Genomic DNA, 18,434 nt, shown 5'->3' with positions numbered 1-18,434 from the left:
TACTTTTGACAGTTGGAGGAGTCTTTCTGACAGACATCTAATAGTCTCAACTGCAGCTCTGCCACACGTCCCAAGAGGTGTCCTTTGTTCCTCAGGACTCATTCATACAGAGGGAACTATAAAAAAGGGAATAATAGTCAACCTCTGGACAGAAGGGTGGGACAATGTGATTGGGTTGGGCTCCCCGGGGCTTTTATAGTGCCAGTAGTGCTCTTGAGTGCTGAGTTCTTGGGTTTTAATTTTATTATTAAATGTTATTATAGTCTTCTGCATGTATAACACATTTTGGATTTTTAAAATGTGTGCCATCAGTTGCTAAGAGTAATGTTTCTGCCCCATGATAATACCTTCCTCCACAACCAAACTGTTCATCTATATACACTGTCATAACATGTACTGAACTTCCTAAGATATAGAATTAAATACTTTTTAAATGCTTTCATCCATATCTTTACAACTTCCTCAGGTAGCTTCTTTATTATCCAGTTTTACAGATGAGAAAATAAGCACAGAGAGGTTAAATAAATTTTCTAGGATTGTACAGTTTGTATGTTACAGAGCCAGAATTCAAACCCAGCCTGAGAAGCTACAAAACTCATGTTATTCCCACTAATGAACAATGCCAAACCTTATACTATGTATAAAAACAAATAATAAAATGGAAAACTAAATTAACATGGGTGTAGGAGCCATTAAACTATAAGATGTCCAAAAAAAAGAAGAAGAAGAACAACAAAAAATTCAGCAAGCATCAAGCAAAATCAATATAGTGGAAAATTAACCATTTAAATAATAAAACTTAGGTGTAAAATGACACTTTATGACTCACCACGCCCAATTTCCTCATTCTATAAATGTTTTGACACAATAAAAAACAAGAGGGCTAAGTTATCTGTCTAAGATCACATTGGCAGTTATAGGTAGTAGCTGAGTTAAACACTCGGTTCTTAACTGACAATGTGTGAGTAGCAGCCAGGTAATAATAAATGAGATACAAGTTGAAGGATCCCTATATTAGTTTAATACTTTGGTGCTGCTTATGACTACTTCAGTAGTGGCAGGCAGCTGAAACAAGGAAAGACCAGAATGGATTAGTCATAACAAGTGGTTTTTACATTATTGTCTATAGGATGACTTTCTGAACATTTGGCAAAAAATAAAACTGAAGGTGGGAGAGAGAAAGGAAGAAAGACAGGGAAAAAAAAGTCTGACTCACAGGACTTTAGCCATCAGAGCCAAATAAAGCAAATACATTCATTAGATTTTAGAGATGTACTTTTTACTACGTTCAATGATGTGTGTTTGTCAAACTGTGATAAAAGCACGGGTGAAATGTTCTTTTATGAGCCTAGTTATAAAAATATTCAAAAGTCCCCTCTCTATAAAGTTATCTTCAGTGAAATAGATGTCTTAATCTGGACATAAATTACAGAATTTATTACAGCCTTGAGATCGGTTTAACATTTCAACAGGGTAAACATGCCAGAAACCCAGAAAAAGTGCCTCCCATTCATTACTTCATTCAGTAAATTATTAACTAAGTATAGACTACATGTACCATGAATGCTAGGTCCTGGAAACAAACAGATGGATTCAAACTCAAGGAGACTGTACATGCATTGACTCCTGGACCCAACAACCCCACTTCTAGAAATATCCTATAGATATACCTGCAGATGAACAACGCAACATATGTACAGAGTCATTCATTATGGTATTATCTGCAGTAACAAAATAATGGACACAAATCACTTATTTTAATAGGGATCTGAGTAAATAAATCCAGTTTACTTACTCTAATACAATGTATATCCAATACAATGGAATATATTTGTAAAAAATAATAAAGAGGTTTTCTATGTACTGATACAGAAAGATATCTAGAATACATGAACGGGACAAAAAGCAAGGTTCTGGAAAATGCATATATAGTTACCCACCAAAGGTGGAAAATGAGAATATTTATTTATATTTGTTTGCATTTGCCTGAAAAACCACAGGAAAGAATACAAGAGACAACAGAAAAGAGAGTGAAAGTGAGATGTCTGAAACATATTTATTTTTATAGTTTTGATTTTTGAAACACATACATGTGTTATCTATTCAATAAAAAGTTATCTTTAATATAAAAAAGAAAAAATTACTCTTCCCATAGGAAGAGTTAAGAAAAGTCAAATCCAAGTTACCCACTCTGACCTAGGGAAAGATCTTAGAGATTTAGTCTAAAACCAGTTCATTCTTTAAGGAAACATGTAGATGGAGTTATTTGGGACTTGAAAATACTTCTTCTAAGGTAGGAATCCTTATGTGGCAAGTCCTTTGCTTTCCGCAAATAGCAAGCCCTGTGCTAGGTTTCTTCTAACACTTGCCCTTCTAAAGTTGCTCTTAGAGAAAATGTGAAACTCTGGGGTATTTGACCTGTGAAGATCACAGGACTCAAACACAGATCCAATCACAATTTCAGCTGAAGACCACTTGTTCTTCCCTGGCTATTTCAGAGTGACAAAGATCACAGTATGCTTTTCTCCAGGGTGTGTAAAAACTACAGAATTCATTATGTCATATCAAGGTTTTACTAAACTCATGAAATGGGCTGAGCTGGCTATGAGCTTGCTCTCAAGGTAAATGTCAGAGTTCATAGCTACTCTTTTCTGAACTACCTAGACTGGAAAGACATTTTTAAAAGTTTGGGGAAGAATTGCTTCATTTCTTTTAAAGATATTCTGTGCTACTTAAAAATGTTTCAATTAAGTGTGAAAGGGGCATCATAACTTTAGAAAAAGGAAGACACAAGAGAGTAAGGGAGGATGTAGTGCTAACCTTCTCTCCTCTATCACTTATCATCCAGGTTGTTTCTCTGAAGAGATATCATCACTAGCAGCTGTTACAGTAGGTAAAACTCCTACACTTCTCACATATTTCTAAAAGGACAGCCAATTTGACAGGCATACTTAGACATGTGATCCACAGGGAGGAAAGGCATTCCTCAGCTGTTAGGTGAACCCACGCTGGGTTTTTGCAGTTTCCTTAATACCAGTTGATCAGACAGGGAAACAAGCTGTTAGAGAAACCCAGCATAGGTCCTGCTACCAGAGAAGAGGGAGGAAAATTATAATAACTGCCAAGAATGAGGCATCTTTGAGAAAACAATCTTATTGGAAAATAAGAGAAGCTTCCCAAAACATCAAGGAACTATAAACATGCTTACATTTGGAAGATGTAGTCTAACTTTCTATTCAATGAAAGAATTACTTCTGCAGTGCCCCTAACAAATAAACTCCATGTCACAACTGAATTCAGGTGGCATCCAGATAGAACAGCTAGGAAAATTCAGTACCAGGAGTTCTAATAAGATACAGGAAGTCTGCTAAAAGGTCTGCTCATCTAGAGTCAGAGTCATTTATGCAAATACCCCAAGTTCAAGTTGGGGGTAAGTCCAGATTCCACAAGACAGGCGCAGATGAGAGGGAAGCAGACATTGATGGAAGCTCAAATAAGTGGACCATATTAAGAGTCAATATGGCCACTCAAAACTTGTAGGCATATGAGTTGGCAAACTGACTTCAGAGATCAAGACATTGGTATAGAAAGAATGGAGTAGATAGAAATCAGAGTGTGAACTCAAAGGTGCCTCCTTAGGGCAATATTGGCATGATGGAGGGGTGTGGGTGTGTGTGGGTGTGTGTGGGTGTGTGTGGGTGTGTGTGTGTGTGTGTGTGTGTGTGTGTGTGTGCAAATAAATAAAAGAAAGAAGTTATTAAAGGCAAATGTTCAAAAATGAGGCAATATAAATACTAACCTATAAGAATGTAGAACAGGTCTAGCACTGGCTTAGAATGTCAAACAGAAAATCTCTGTGCAAGAATAATTTATACCACATGCAGCTTATGGACATGGGTGATTTACCAGAAACTATGTCCTTAAATATTTCTAGGTTTGTTTTGCTTGGTTAGGGTGTGAGGGGCATTTATGCCTTTGAAGGTTTGTTTTGTCTTGTTACAAGGTGAGGGGAACTTAGAAGTATTTAAGTAATGTACATTTTCTGTGATAAAACAATATAGAGTTACATAAGAAACATTAATAATATACACACAATTCTACCTCCCTGAGGAACCCATTAACAGATTGGTGAGCACCCTTCTACGCTCAAAGTACAAAAGGTTTCCCTGCACTTGAAAACGTTGGATTCATATTCTACCTATAATGATGTAACTTACTTTTTTCATTTTACAATGTATTGTGGGCATTTCTCCTAGTCACTTTACATACATATCATATTCTTCTTAATAGAAGCATAATATTTGCAGTATAGATTAACGTAATTTAGCTAGCTAATGCAGATTGCTTCAAATATCACTACTATAAATAATGTACATTTTTTCCATTTATCTTTTCACCTATGTTACATCTTTATAATATCTATAAGCTTTTCCATTCAAACTACCTTTTAGTCTTTAGATAACAGTTTTATAGCTTTCTCCAAATAGATTTACACATTTCCTTTTAGGTTTACTTCTAAGTATTTCATATATTTTCCATAAAGTCTTCTTATTGATTACTGCTCAAATATGGGATATCCATTAAATATTTGTATACATACATTTACATAATATAGAAAATACATATGTACATTATTTTATTTATAATGTAGCCACCTCTCTAATCAAAGTTGCTTATTATTCATGAGTTTTGTACTTCATTCTCTTACTCTAGGTAACATTTACCTAAAAATAAAGATTTTGCTGCTTCTGGTAAATACATATATAGTTTCTTTTTGTTGTATTAACTAGACCTATCAGAACAATGCTGAATAATTAACGTCTACTTTTCAAATAATTTAATGATATATGTTTAGCCAAAATATATTTAAAAATTATTTACCATTCTTGATGTTAGGGAAAACAAGATGTGCAGGTGAACTTCTGTTTTCAGCGGCTTCTTTCTTCGGGCTAACAGCTGAAATAAAACTGCTGAAAGTGGAAATTTGGCCTTTGGCTCCTCTGTCCAAACCCTAAAAACAGAAAAGTTAACATTGCAGTATACGTCCTACTACCTATACATTATTTTATTGCAAAAATCACAAACACTTATAAGAGATTTTAATTTGATGAAGAGTAGACAATAGATAAAAACGTATATGACTTTGACTTACCTTTTCTAGGACTTAACTGTCTCATATATGAAACAGCCTTATTATCTATCCACTTACAAATTGAGAAGTTTGGAAATGGGAATAACAACAGTACCTATCTTACAGAGTTATTGTAAGATTTAACAGAGATAATGCATATAATTAGCATTGTTTCTTGCACATTGTACACCCTCCATTAATGTTAACTACTACTTTAACTATGCATTTAAATAATACTAATTTTGTGATCTCTATAAATATTATTTTTAATAAATAGCATGCATGTGATACCTTACAGGCTGATTCACTGAAGGCTATCCTCTCATTTGATGTAACTTTATAAGTTCAGGTAAAAAGATAACCCTTTAGAATTTATTTTTTTCTAAGCACTGTGATTGGGTATACCAGGATTTTTTTTTTAGAAGTAGTGCTAAGCACTTTGAGATCCTTAGGCACTGGTAACAGCAATCTTCTAAAACATGGAATCTATTCATTAACACATCTTTCACAAAATAACAACCCTATAAAATTCATAGTACATATTTAATTAATCAGTACTTTGTAATTATATAAAAAATCTTTACACATACTTTGAAGCGCAAGATTAAGCTATAGAGCTGCCTCAGGGCTTATTCTCAGCTCTCTGAGATGTTTTTATACTATGTTTCAATTTCCAGATGCTTAAGAGAATACAGTAGCTAACTTCTTTAACATCCACTTTTTAATTCTGAAGGTAATGTCTTCACTTTCACAGTAGAGGAAGAGTTTCTTTTTCATCTCCTCCTTAATTCACCAGACTGATTGCCATTTACCTTTTCAGAATTCACTCATATAATATAGCAGAAGCATTTATGCTCGCTAAATTCCCCATTATCTTACAGTTAGGTAGAGCCATCTGATTAATTCTAATAGGCCACAAGTGGAAATGACACCTGTCATTTCTGAGTCCGAAAGTACCAATGCATTTAAGACTGGGGCAAAACTCTAGCTTTTCTCTCTTTTCCTCGACTGTGGCAACCATCCAGGCTGAGTTGAGATGTTAGAGCATCTGTTAGCTTGGGTTCTTGAGTGACTATGTGAAACAGCCAATCCTGACCAATGTTAGACTATACCATTAGCAATAATAAACCTTAACAGTTTTCAAACACTGAAACTTGGGGCTAATTTGTAACTGCAGCATAGCCTATCACAACTTGTTTCTGAAGCTTTTTCCAGTGTTCACCATTTCTATAAAACCAATCATTCTTATTTATTCTTGTAATTTATTTACATTGTTCCACTAAAATTATAATCATTCTAATATTGGCCCTTCACACTGGACTAGAAGTTCATCACAGAGCTTGTCATACAGTGAATCTTGTGCATAGGTGCTATACTTTAAATTTACTTTTTAAAGAAATTAATATAAAAGAGCCCAAAGAGAATAAATTTCAGATACTATACACATAGAATTAAAAAGTCTCTGGAATTAAGAGACTTTTAGAAATTAGCTAACTCCTTTATCTCACAGAAAAGGAAAGTGGAACTGTATGAGACTCACCTAAAGTGACCTAACAAGCAACAGACATGTAATGGACACTAAATGGGAACCCGAGGGACACCTTCATGAGTAAAGTAAAAACACATATGCATTTTTTTGGTGTGACATTTTTGGCTGTTCATAGATTTTACTGTAATTTATGTTTGCTTGGTCCGTGATTCTTGGCTAGATTTCAGCTCAGTAATGTCCAGGTTAGTATTTCTGTGTTAGGAAACAAGTCATTTGTTGAGTACTTGTTATATACCTACTACCACAGTAGCCACTTTAATACATTATAACATTCCTATATGTATTTACACCCCATTTTATAGATGGGGAAATTGAATTTCCATGCCCATGTTCACAGAGCTGATAAATGGGAAGCCAGGATTCAAATTCCAGTTTGAATGACCATGAAATCTGTATTCTTAACACTTACATTACAGTCTCTCACTATAGCAGCTGTCACTAATTAAGGGCTTAGCATGTGACAGTAGGTCTGTTGAACACATCAGCCTATTTTCACAACAACCCTTTGTGGTTGATGTAATCTCTACTTTTATAGATGTTATGTTGAGTTAAATTTAATCGCTTTAGGAGCAATTCACGTAACCAGAGAATATTACATAAGCAGAACAACTAAGCGTACTTTAGGGAAACTTCTGATGTCCTAAGCCATCTGGGAAAGACTTTAACATTTTCTTTTCTTTTCTTCCCCCTTCCTTCACCTCTTCTTAATAAAAGAGGTCTCAAAGAATATTGCTTAGTTCACTTGTGGGATCTCCAAATAATAAAAATTAAGAATTCAATTAACAGTTATTCAACAACTATCAGTTCTAATGTCTAGTGGATTTATAGAGTCTCAAAGAGAGAAAATGGAAAAGAGAGATAAGACAGTGATACACAGTATCTTTCTATAAAATAGTCAGTAAATTATGTAATTTGCATAATATTGGTAAATTAAAGCAATTTGTTCAAGTACACAAAACTAGTGTGTTGATTAGGAAAATGAAATCTAAACAGGTTACATATTTGAAAAAGTAAATCATTCCTTATTATATACATTAGGATGCTTAAATAAGAATTTTATTAACAACTGGGGCTAAGTTTGCTTATTTGTATATTTTGTTCTCTCAGAAAATCTTAATAATAGTGGGAACAAATGCCAAATTGGACACACGAATTTGACAGTTATAAGAAAGTAACCAATTTGTAAAAGAAGGTTAGTCATGCTTGTATAACAAATGGTCCCTCATCAACAGACCTTTGTTAACTTAGCTGTAAATATCTACAATAATTTAATATATAGAGGGCATTTTCTCACTGACAACTGTCATGAATGTTATCTAAGACTAAGCAACAGTAGGATTTAGGGAGCAGTGTAGTTGGAATATAGAATCAGAAAGGGAGAAAGGTCCAGCAAGATATGACTGGGAAGGTAGGTAGTGGCAGGCTACAGAGTATAGATTCTATCCTGCACAGAGATAGAGAAAAATCATTGAGGACTTCTAAGCAAGAAATGACACGATCATATCTGTATTTTAGAAAAAAATCACTATGGTAGCAGTCTAGGGAATAGAATAAAGGGCAGAAATACAGGAAGCTAAACCAGGCCTACCGGAAGAAATGAAATTTGAATGGAGATAGTAATAATAGGGAATGAAGAGGAATGACAGCCTGGGCCAGAAATGACCAAATTGTTAACAGCTATTTCAAGTGTAAGTCTGAAGCATAATGAGAATGAACAAATCCTACCATAAATTATAAAGTAAATGAAATAAACATTGTAAAAAGGTTTCTTCAAATTTCAGAAGAATAGGCATATTTTGACACCTCACTGTATAGAAGAGAGTATCTTTGAAGAAAATTCTAGACTGGGTTATATCAACATGCTATGTGAGTAACTACAAAAGGAACCAATGCTCACTAGGCAAAAGTATGCTTTGCATGACAAAATAATGAATTTTTATAACAGGGTTATTGTAATATAGCAACAGAAAACCTATAACAAGCTTGTCCAACCCACAGCCCCCAGGGTGCATGCAGCCCAGGACGGCTTTGAATGCGGCCCAACACAAATTCGTAAACTTTCTTAAAACATTATACATTTTTGTGTGTGATTTGTTTTTTTTTTTTTTTTTTATCTCATCAGCCATTGTTTGTGTTAGTGTATTTTATGTGTGACACAAGACAATTCTTCCAGTGTGACCCAGGGAAGCCAAAAGATTGGACACACCTGATAATATAAGGACAGAACTGTGGGAAATATTGGGATGTATGATATGACCTGGCAAAGGAGATTAAGAATGAATGACCAAAGAGATAAGAAATCCAGAAGAAAGTGATGTGTTAAAAATAAGGGAGGATAAAGTTTCAAGAAAAGAAAAAAAAGGTCAATAATCTTAAATAATGAAGAGTGGTTAGGTCTAACATGTGCCTAACTGAAATGGGGCAACTGTGAAATCTTGAGGACAGCTGAGACAACAGATTTAGGGTAACGGTGGTGGCAGGGACTATACAAAATAAACTGACAAACGAATGGGAAGTTAGAAAATGCAAGCAATGAGCAAGGATGACTCAGAAGCTTTACTGAAGGGGAAAAAAGCCTGAGGGGGTTAGAATGCAAAGGCTGAGGGAAGATCTACTATGTGCATTACCATGGCTGCCATCTAATGTTCCCTTCTATTTAAATTGCCCCACTAGTGGTCCCCATAGCATTGCTGTTATTCTTTGTGCAGGAATGGCTGTGAACTAGAGCAGAGGTAGGCACTCAACTAAGAGGCAGCCCATCTGCAATTAGGGTAGCCATGTATTAGCTGGCTTGGCATGATGGACACTGATGCTTCCTAGTAAGTCAATCAGAGGTCTTTCGAGATTTTAGACAGAGGAATATGGAAAAGACTGACTAGCTAAAAGAGAACAGCAGAGGCACAAAAAACAGCCAGTCTCTGTTCCTGTTTGTTTTCTGCTTCCAATCTATGTGCCTCATTCCAATAAATTCTCTTTTGCCAAAGAGAGGCTGATTTTCTTTCTTTCTTTTGAGATGTAGTTTCACTCTGTTGCCCAGTCTGGAGTGCAGAGGCACAATCTCGGCTCACTGCAACCTCTGCCTCCTAGGTTCCAGTGATTCTCCTGCCTCAGCCTCCTGAGCAGCTGGGATTATAGGCACACACCACCATGCCTGGCTAATTTTTTTTTTTTTTTTGTATTTTTAGTAGAGATGGGGTTTCACCATTTTGGTCCGGCTGGTCTTGAACTCCTGACCTCATGATCTGCCTGCCTCGGCCTCCCAAAGTGCTGGGATTACAGGTGTGAGCCACTGAGCCCAGCCTGATTTTCTTTTTTTTGTAATCATAAAAGCTTAAACAACATAAAAAAAATTCCTTGGTCTAATAAGTCTCTCGTTTGTAAAATAATTGTGCTCTTGACACGTTGTACTTGAGATGACATGAAATTAATCATAGACACTCTCACACATTGATAGAACATAAAAGTAAATACTCAAAACACCAGTTGCCCCACATCAGCTTATACAAAAGAAGTCTTACAACCTAACACTTCCATGAGAAAAACAACAGGCATCATTTCGTGCAATGGCAAAATAATTAATATTAGAGAATCAAATCAAGAAGTTATTGGGTATTAATACGACATCAAACTCCAGACTAAATTAAATGTTAAAGAACATTACTTTACAAACCTTCTGAAATTTGGACCACAGCTATTACACCTGGCTTCATGAGTTTTGTAAATGTTATCTATGAGTCCTACAGAAGAACACTAAAGATGATGGCCTGGAATGTGGCCAGCCTACAGTGGGCTGGGGGTGTTGAGGAATAGATAGTAGCAGGATACTCAACCAGCTGTTCCAGACTGAAGATAAGTACAAATAGAGAACACAGGGAAAAACACTAAGAATTCTTTGAGGGAAAAAAATACTCAAAATATTTCAACCTGGCATAATAAATAATAGACCTGATTCTCTAGGCAGAGGCTGACTATACATTTATTAAACTAGAATTCAGTAAAAGTTGCAAACAGCAGAAAAATGTAGTAATTACAAGAACTAATCAAAAATCTTATTTCACAAGTACCTAATGTGGGCTTCAATGGTCTTTTTGATGATATAATCACATAGATTATATGTAAGATTATAACATAATCTCAAGATATTTAAACGGACAAATACTTAGAGTACCTGTTCTGCTATTAACATATAGTTAAATATTTTCAACCTTATTTTAAATTTTATTTGAATACATGAGTTCCTACTTTCAACCTCTACTGAGGAAGAGACTGAATCTTAAATTTCCAATTTCTTCATCATATTTTTCTACCAATGCTAGTAAGAATAACCATGGTTTTCCATGATCGCTTCTGAATTGACTAACAAGTGCTACTATATTCAAAATTCTGGTAAAATTTACTTTGATCATCCTCTATACTCCAAAAGTTGCCTTAGAAGATCAACATTTTTCTTCCCATTCTAACCCAATCCTTGAAAAAAGGAGTAAGTGCTGGCTGTTCCATCATGAAATGCTTTAAAAGCCATATCTCACTATCTTAGAGTTTCTGAATTAAAATATTTTAAATTGAACGTCTATGTCTATAAAATTCACCCTTTAGTCTCAATGAGTCCAGGAATCTGTGATGCATATAAAAACTACTTTTTCAAAAGAATGAGTAGCTTCCTGAGATACTGAACAAAGGTTATGACAAAAAAACTGACAAATGCATATTTATAGGTTTCAAGTTAAAATAGAAAACATTTAAGATACCCTGTTTTACCAATTTTTAATAAACTGACCTAAACTACCAATCAGAGCCATCCTGGAGCCAATGATATAATTTAGAGTCTACAAAGAGACTATTTTAGGCCCTGATCCTGGGTAAAGATATTTTGTTTCTCTTTTTGTATGTTTTTTCACAGTTCCCTATTAGGATGGTAGGTTATAAAACCATGAAACGCTAACTTTGTTCTACCATCCTTCTACTAAGATATGAAAACTCAGCTACTTTCAAGGTGGAAACTTCCCTACCAACCTAAATAGCACCAGCCCAGGTGGAATTGGTTTAAGTGATATAAATCGTATCTTTAAATGGAGACTAGGAAATAAGGATGTGGATTCTGAAACAAAATTCTGTCACATACACACACACAAAAATCAAAGCAATTGATCATCTAGATGACTGAAAATTAGCCCTACAAACGTTAGTCCTGAAGCTCAGAAATTTCAGTTCATTTATCATTAGGAAGGCAAGGTGGCATCAGAGATTTTATTCATTTATTTTATAATACAGGAAAAGATAAAAATACATGAATACATTATGCTTAAACAGTAAAATATTACTTTTAAAATATGCAATTTGATCCAGTCAAAATTCCTCAACCAATTAAGAGTCTTGTTCTTTTTTTAACAAAAACATCTAGAACAAAACCAAGTTACTTTGAAATATATTAAGCAGACTCAAATTTCAGACTGATTTTTCAATTCAGCTGAATTGGTAAAATCTCAATAACTTCTATTTTCAAAAGGCACATTCATTTAATTATTCATTTCAAAAAAATGTTTTCTGATAGCTCACTAGAATGTCACACAGATATCCTCTAAGTTACAGATATCAATTTAAAAACAAGTAGTTATTGATATAGCTCATCAATATAACATTTTACCACTCAAGAAGGGATTCTTCAGTCAGAGTTAACTATAAAACTATAAAAAAAAAAAAAGCAGAAAAAATAGGGAAATGAAACAGGGCCTGATGCTTGATATAGAAGGCTGTGAAGGAAAGTACCAAATCCACAGGACAGGAGTAGAGTAGAAAGGGCTGGCTGGCTTACAAACAGCTTTTCAGCTACAGATGTTGCTTTGTAAACACAATCATGTATTCCTTAACAATGGGGATATTTCCTGAGAAATGCTTCATTAGGCAACTTTGTAGCTGTGCAAACATCACAGAGTATACTTATATAAATCTAGATAGTACAGCTCACTACACACCTAGATTATATGATATAGTCTATTGCTCATAGGATACAAACACCTATAGAGCATGTTACCATGCTGAATACTGTAGACAGCTGTAACACTAAGTATGCATCTAAACATATTTAAACAGCAAAAGCATTAGACCACCTTCAGATTATGTGATCTGTCATTGACTGGGACATTGTTATGTGACACACGACTTTAATAATCTCATCTAACACTGAGTGCTTACTTTGTACAAGGTGTTTTTCTAAATGTTTTATGTGTATTAATTTAGACTTCATTTCTACCTTATGAAATAGGTTCAATTATTATTTTCCCCATTTTATAGATGGAGAGTTACAAACTTTTATAGATGGAGAGTTACAAACTTTATATTTGACTTTTTTGGAGGTTCTCTGGCTCAGAATTTATAATAACTGCTTTTCTCCAATTGTTAAATATAGTTATAAATTATTTGTGTCCTAATGGGCTATTCATGAAGGGGAAAATAAGCAAGCACTACATTATGACTTTGTAGTTAAAAAAAAAAGTTGACAAAGAGACTTTACAACCCACTCAAACTTAAGACATGGTGGGTATGTATTTATACAGTCATAGCCCTCCCTTTTTATGTATTAAGTCTCTTGGACTATTTTGCTTCAATCAGATTGATTTTACATATAATTTAATGATCTATTCATACCATAAACAAGCAATTAGATATCCTAGAACATATCTTTCCCATGATTGTTCTATCTCCAGTAACAAAAATTTGAACAAATTTGTTACTGGGCGACAAGTTCTTTTTTAAACTAGAATTAATGCCATAGGTGCAGCTTCTTTGTACCACATGGCCCCTATTACCTATGACCACAGATACAGAGTGTTCAGAATTGGGCAAAGAATAGGAGTCAGACACATCTCCGTTACAAAGCAACCACTGTCCCTGACTAGCCATTTTACTCCTTAGCAAGGTACACATAACCTGACTCTCAGATTCCTTTTCTGTGAAGTGGGAAAATATCTTCCTCACGGGGTTGTTGTGATTGCTTTTGGTTCCATTATTTAACTAAATAAAAGAATACATGGCAAATGCTTCGCACAGAGTAGGCACTCAATAAGTAGCTATTATTGTCATACACACTTATTTTGTATATTTGTAATATCTGTAGTTTCTTCAATTACTTAAAACATCATCACCATAGCATTCATTCTTTCCCATCTCACCTCTTGTTTAGAGCATAATGAACAAAGGGCACAACATTTTCCATACAAGATTGTTCCAAATACCTAGCTGGGTATATTATTGTTAAGTACACGTATACACACACACACACACACACTCTCTCTCTCTCTCTCTCTCTTTCTCTCTCTCTCTCTCTCTCTTTCTCTCTCTAATTTGGAATGCTATTGACCTAATCTGGAAACCTCAGAGTCCTTTTCCTTTATTAATGCTTCTTCTCTTTCATTTCTGCTGTCTAGTTAGGTTCCACATGGTGTGTATGCTCTCATCCCTTACACTCTGTCCTGCGGCCACCACCTTAGTGGCTCCACTCATTGCTTCAGGCATGAGCTACAAAGCTCTCTTCTTCACTTTCTTCCTCCTTCAGTTTAACTATACACTACCACTGATTTCATTATGTTGTTCCTCTATTTCAGAAATTCCAATAGCTTCCCACTAACCACAGGGGGGAAAAAAAACTGTCTATGCTTCTCTGCCTAGTGATCTGGCTCCAGCCCCCAAGCAATCTTTCTTACCTCCCACAAGTTCCCAGCATGCTTCCACTGGGCTCACTTTATTACTAATTTTTCCTTTTAAGCCTTGCTCATGTTGTTTTCGTCACTGGATTACTTTGCCCACTTTCCTCTGCCTATCCAAATCCTATCATTTTTCAATGGCCAGCCAGCTTAAATAATTACCTTTACTTCAAGGCCTTTCTTCATAGCTCTGCATACAGTGATCTCCTTTCTCTAATCTCCAATAGTACAAATTGTTTCTATGGCTCTTTGTGGCTTTTACATATTGCTTTGCTTTTCATGTGTTAACCCTGCATACCCTGAGGCAGAGACCATTTTTTAAAACCTTGTCTTTTTGCATTTTCTGTAGCACCTAGTACAAAGCTAAACATAAAAGATGTCCAATAATTGGTAGTTACATTTTGTCCCAGGGACTCCATCAACCCCATTTATACACAGCTGATAAGCAAACTTCTCATTCTTGTTACTAAACTCCATCACATCCTCTCCACACACATTATGCTCACCCTCAAGCTCTTCCTCTTGTCTTCTATTACAGGCTAACATCCCTTTAAAATTCTCAACTAATTTCCTCCCATTTCTCTTCACCACCTGACCTAAGCCAAATCTAGCTCTTTCTTGAACCCACTGTACTGGTACCCTATCCAGAGGGTTCTACCCCATGTAGAACCTCTCTTTTCTGTTCACCTGATTAGGTGTAGAAGTAAAAAGTCAAATTTGTCCTCACTGACACTGTTATTTCTGCCCCACCTCTGATCATTTTCTTCTTTCTCATTCACTACTTTTTTAAACATCTGCAATACATCAATAACTAATTTATAATATTCCACTCCAATCCATCAACCTCAATAAATTTAATATTCATATCATCAGCCCTTCATATTCATACACTACTTCAAATTCTTTATTCTGCTTGACTCCATGGACTTTCATCACCTCTCCACAGCAGCAAGGCCAACACCCAGACACTGAAAGTCTCTGAGGGCTCTATCTTGAGCCTCTTGTGCATCTCCAACTGGAACCACTTTCACTGCCATTTCTTTCAATTCCCCACCATGCCTGATTTCTGCTGTCTCTTGTTCACTTAATCCATACCTGTTACAAGTTCATTTCAAATACTGCTCCACAAACTAAGTAGATTTGGGAGATGGTAATTAAAAAATACAGATTCCTACACCTCGCCCATGGAGCTTTTAATTCAGTATATAGAGTGTCAAGTTTCAATCTTGGTATACCCAGGGAATTAAATTAAAAAAAAGATGCCTGAGCAACATCCCCAGAAATTCTGATTTAACAAGCCTGCATTTGGGTCTGGATAATGATGGCTTTAAAAGTTCCTCAATTAATTCTACTGTGCATCTAAGGTTGAAAACCAGTGCTCTAGGGTGAGATGTAGGAATGAGAACTTGAACATGCTACCAAGGTAACCCTGCGGTCAGTTAGGCTTGAAACCACTGTGTTAGGCACCTCCTCACTAGCTGGAATGGACTTCCTTCATGCTTAGATGGTCTTAGGATAAAACACTTTAGGGCTGTCCTTTCCAGCGTTCTTTCTCCCACCCCGCACCTGTCTGTAAACGTACATGATACAGCCTAACTCTTCAACTTTAATTAGGGTCACTGTAAACTGACCTTCTATTTATTCATAATATTTATATTATTTTATTCATACATATTCATTTACAAATGTGACACAATGGTTTTCTGAAAAAGCCACTATTGTAGGGTCACAAATTGAGTCATAGACACAAACTAGACAGGTAGAACCATTAGGCTGGGGCAAAAAGGAAGAATAACTGGAATGTCTCAAAGAAAAAGTTATTGATGACAATTAGGTTCACAAGCAAACCTCTAGGAGCTCTGTTTAATCTACAGGAGGCTGAAAAACAACTCAAGAGGCCATAAGCTGTATTTCCCTGCCCACCTACCTCACACACCAAGATCTCCTTCCCCTCCCCACACATACCACGGCCTTCCTAGCTGCTGTGAAAGTCAACCACCACCCCGGTTCTCCTGGATTTCTTATCCTTTAGGATGGACTAAGGACCAAGCATAGATTTTCTACACTTAAGCTTTTCACTGCTACAGCTCTGAATTCTAGCTTTGAAGTCTCTCTTTGACAAACACACACACACACATTCTGCCACAGATCCTGTCATAAATTCTGTTAAAAAAAAAAAACTGTCATAAAAAATCAATGGTACTGACTCCGGAAGACTTTATAAGGCACAAGCAAGGCTGAGGCAGGAGAATGGCTTGAACATGAGAGGCGGAGATTGCATTGAGCCGAGATCGCGCCACTGCACTCCAGCCTGACGACAGAGCAAGACTCCGTCTCAAAAAAACAAAAAACAAAACAAAAAAACCCTCAATTTTTTCATATTTATCCTTATCCTCTTCTATTCCAACTTATATCTTTTCAAAGTTTAATTCAAGATTTAATTTTTTTCCTTGAATATATTCTTCTCTTTGTCTAGTAGTACAAGTCCATAATCCTTTATTTACAATTTCAAAGTCCTATAAATTCTTGAAACTGAAATGTTTTTGCAACTCATTTGGTGGCAAAAACATGCACCTGATCTGAACTGACATGACGCTACTTCTTTCCCTTTAGCATGAACACATACATTTCACTGCAGTTATTAATATGCTTGATTAGAGAGAACTGGCTAGGACCTTACTGTGGGTATTAAATAATATATGATATATGTACCTAATTACCTTTCTAAAATCTGAAAAACTTGAAATCCCAAAGCAGACTGTAGACTTGTATCGACACTTGCAAATTTTTATTCCAAAACGGCAATTTTTCAGTTACACTGAGATAAATAGGTTTTTGGGAGAGCGTTTGCTTGAGGACCTAAACCCACTCATTTAACTGTTTCTATAAGTATATACATTTACTGTTTTAAACAACCAACTTATAAAGGAACTGCTGTAATTCTGTGAGTTGAAGACTTCCTATACAAAATCTGAAAACCTAGGGTACCAGCAGCAGGAATCAGATCTCCAAGCTGCTGGGTGACAAATTCCTTCAAAGCATTTCCCAGGGTAATCCCTAACCCCAGCTCCAATCTACCAATCAATTGTAACTACGCTTTTAAATGTGTATCATTACTGTTCACAATTTGCTGCATCGATTTAAAGAGCTTGTTTTAACAATTTCCAGTTATCAGGGCCCTCAGACATTTTTGAAAAATCTACCGAATCCAAAAATTATTCCTAACACCAATACAGTACTTAACGAAGAGTGAGCTATTTTAGTAAGTTCTTAGTCATTTAAGAGGGAGGTTTTAAGAAATGAATTGCAAGTAGGAAAAAATAAAATGAATAATGTTCACTAAACTTTTACTATTTTGTCACACACAGCTGCTTGACAAGTCATGATCTTTAAATATATCAAAGTAAACTTTCAAAAAGTACTCAAATATTATGTCAAAATAAAAAATTGCAAAAGCCGAGGTTTTTTTTTTTTTTTTTTTTTTTTAATTGTGCTTCGAATTAACCAGTCACAACCACCAATAAAAATAGGGAAAGAGGGGGAGGGGGCTGTCCCATGACATCATCTGGCAATATGTAGTTTGAAGCCTGAGAGCGCTCTCCAAATAACCCTTACGAAGATACAGCTGGGAAATCATCCCTGTTAAGCTTAGATAACTTGGGTTTAAATAAAAGGTTCAAAAAGCCTCCCCCCACCTGAGTCACATGTCTGTACCATATGAAAAATAAAACCATCACTGATGCATCTACCTCCCACTACCCTGACAGCAACGGAAAGGTCACAATTAAGTGGAAACTCGCCGCACAGCCTGTTTAATCTGAAGGGGGAAGGGAAAGAAACGCGAAGAAAAGGACAAAAATCTGCGCGCCTCCAAGGCAGGCAGGCAGGCACCTCCGTGGAAAACCCACTCCCGCCTGCTGACACCTATGCTCATCCAACAGATCATGCCGACTGAAGATGCAGGTAATTTTCTTAGATAAAGTGGGGGCCCAAGCCCCAGAAAATAACGCAAACATCCAGCAGAACCGACCACCCCCAACATTTCCCGAGGGTG

General features: G+C 35.8%; 1 protein-coding gene and 1 long non-coding RNA gene across 2 annotated transcripts in view; one reads left to right on the top strand and one right to left on the bottom strand.

The window, feature by feature from the left end:
• HECTD2 (HECT domain E3 ubiquitin protein ligase 2) overlaps window positions 1-18,434 on the bottom strand; it is an 87,844-nt gene that overhangs the window by 68,913 nt on the left and 497 nt on the right. The window contains exon 2 of the mRNA XM_030924152.1: window positions 4,882-5,011. Within this exon, the coding sequence (XP_030780012.1) occupies window positions 4,882-5,011 (130 nt within the window). The remainder of the gene's footprint in view (window positions 1-4,881; window positions 5,012-18,434) is intronic.
• The window catches only part of LOC115894957, a 70,606-nt gene continuing 70,285 nt past the window's right edge, over window positions 18,114-18,434 (top strand). The window contains exon 1 of the long non-coding RNA XR_004055172.1: window positions 18,114-18,343. This is a non-coding gene — a long non-coding RNA (uncharacterized LOC115894957). The remainder of the gene's footprint in view (window positions 18,344-18,434) is intronic.

Source organism: Rhinopithecus roxellana, chromosome 19, assembly GCF_007565055.1.
Source record: "Rhinopithecus roxellana isolate Shanxi Qingling chromosome 19, ASM756505v1, whole genome shotgun sequence".
NCBI classification, from domain to species: Eukaryota; Metazoa; Chordata; class Mammalia; order Primates; family Cercopithecidae; genus Rhinopithecus; species Rhinopithecus roxellana.
This window is presented reverse-complemented; position numbering and strand designations above follow the sequence as displayed.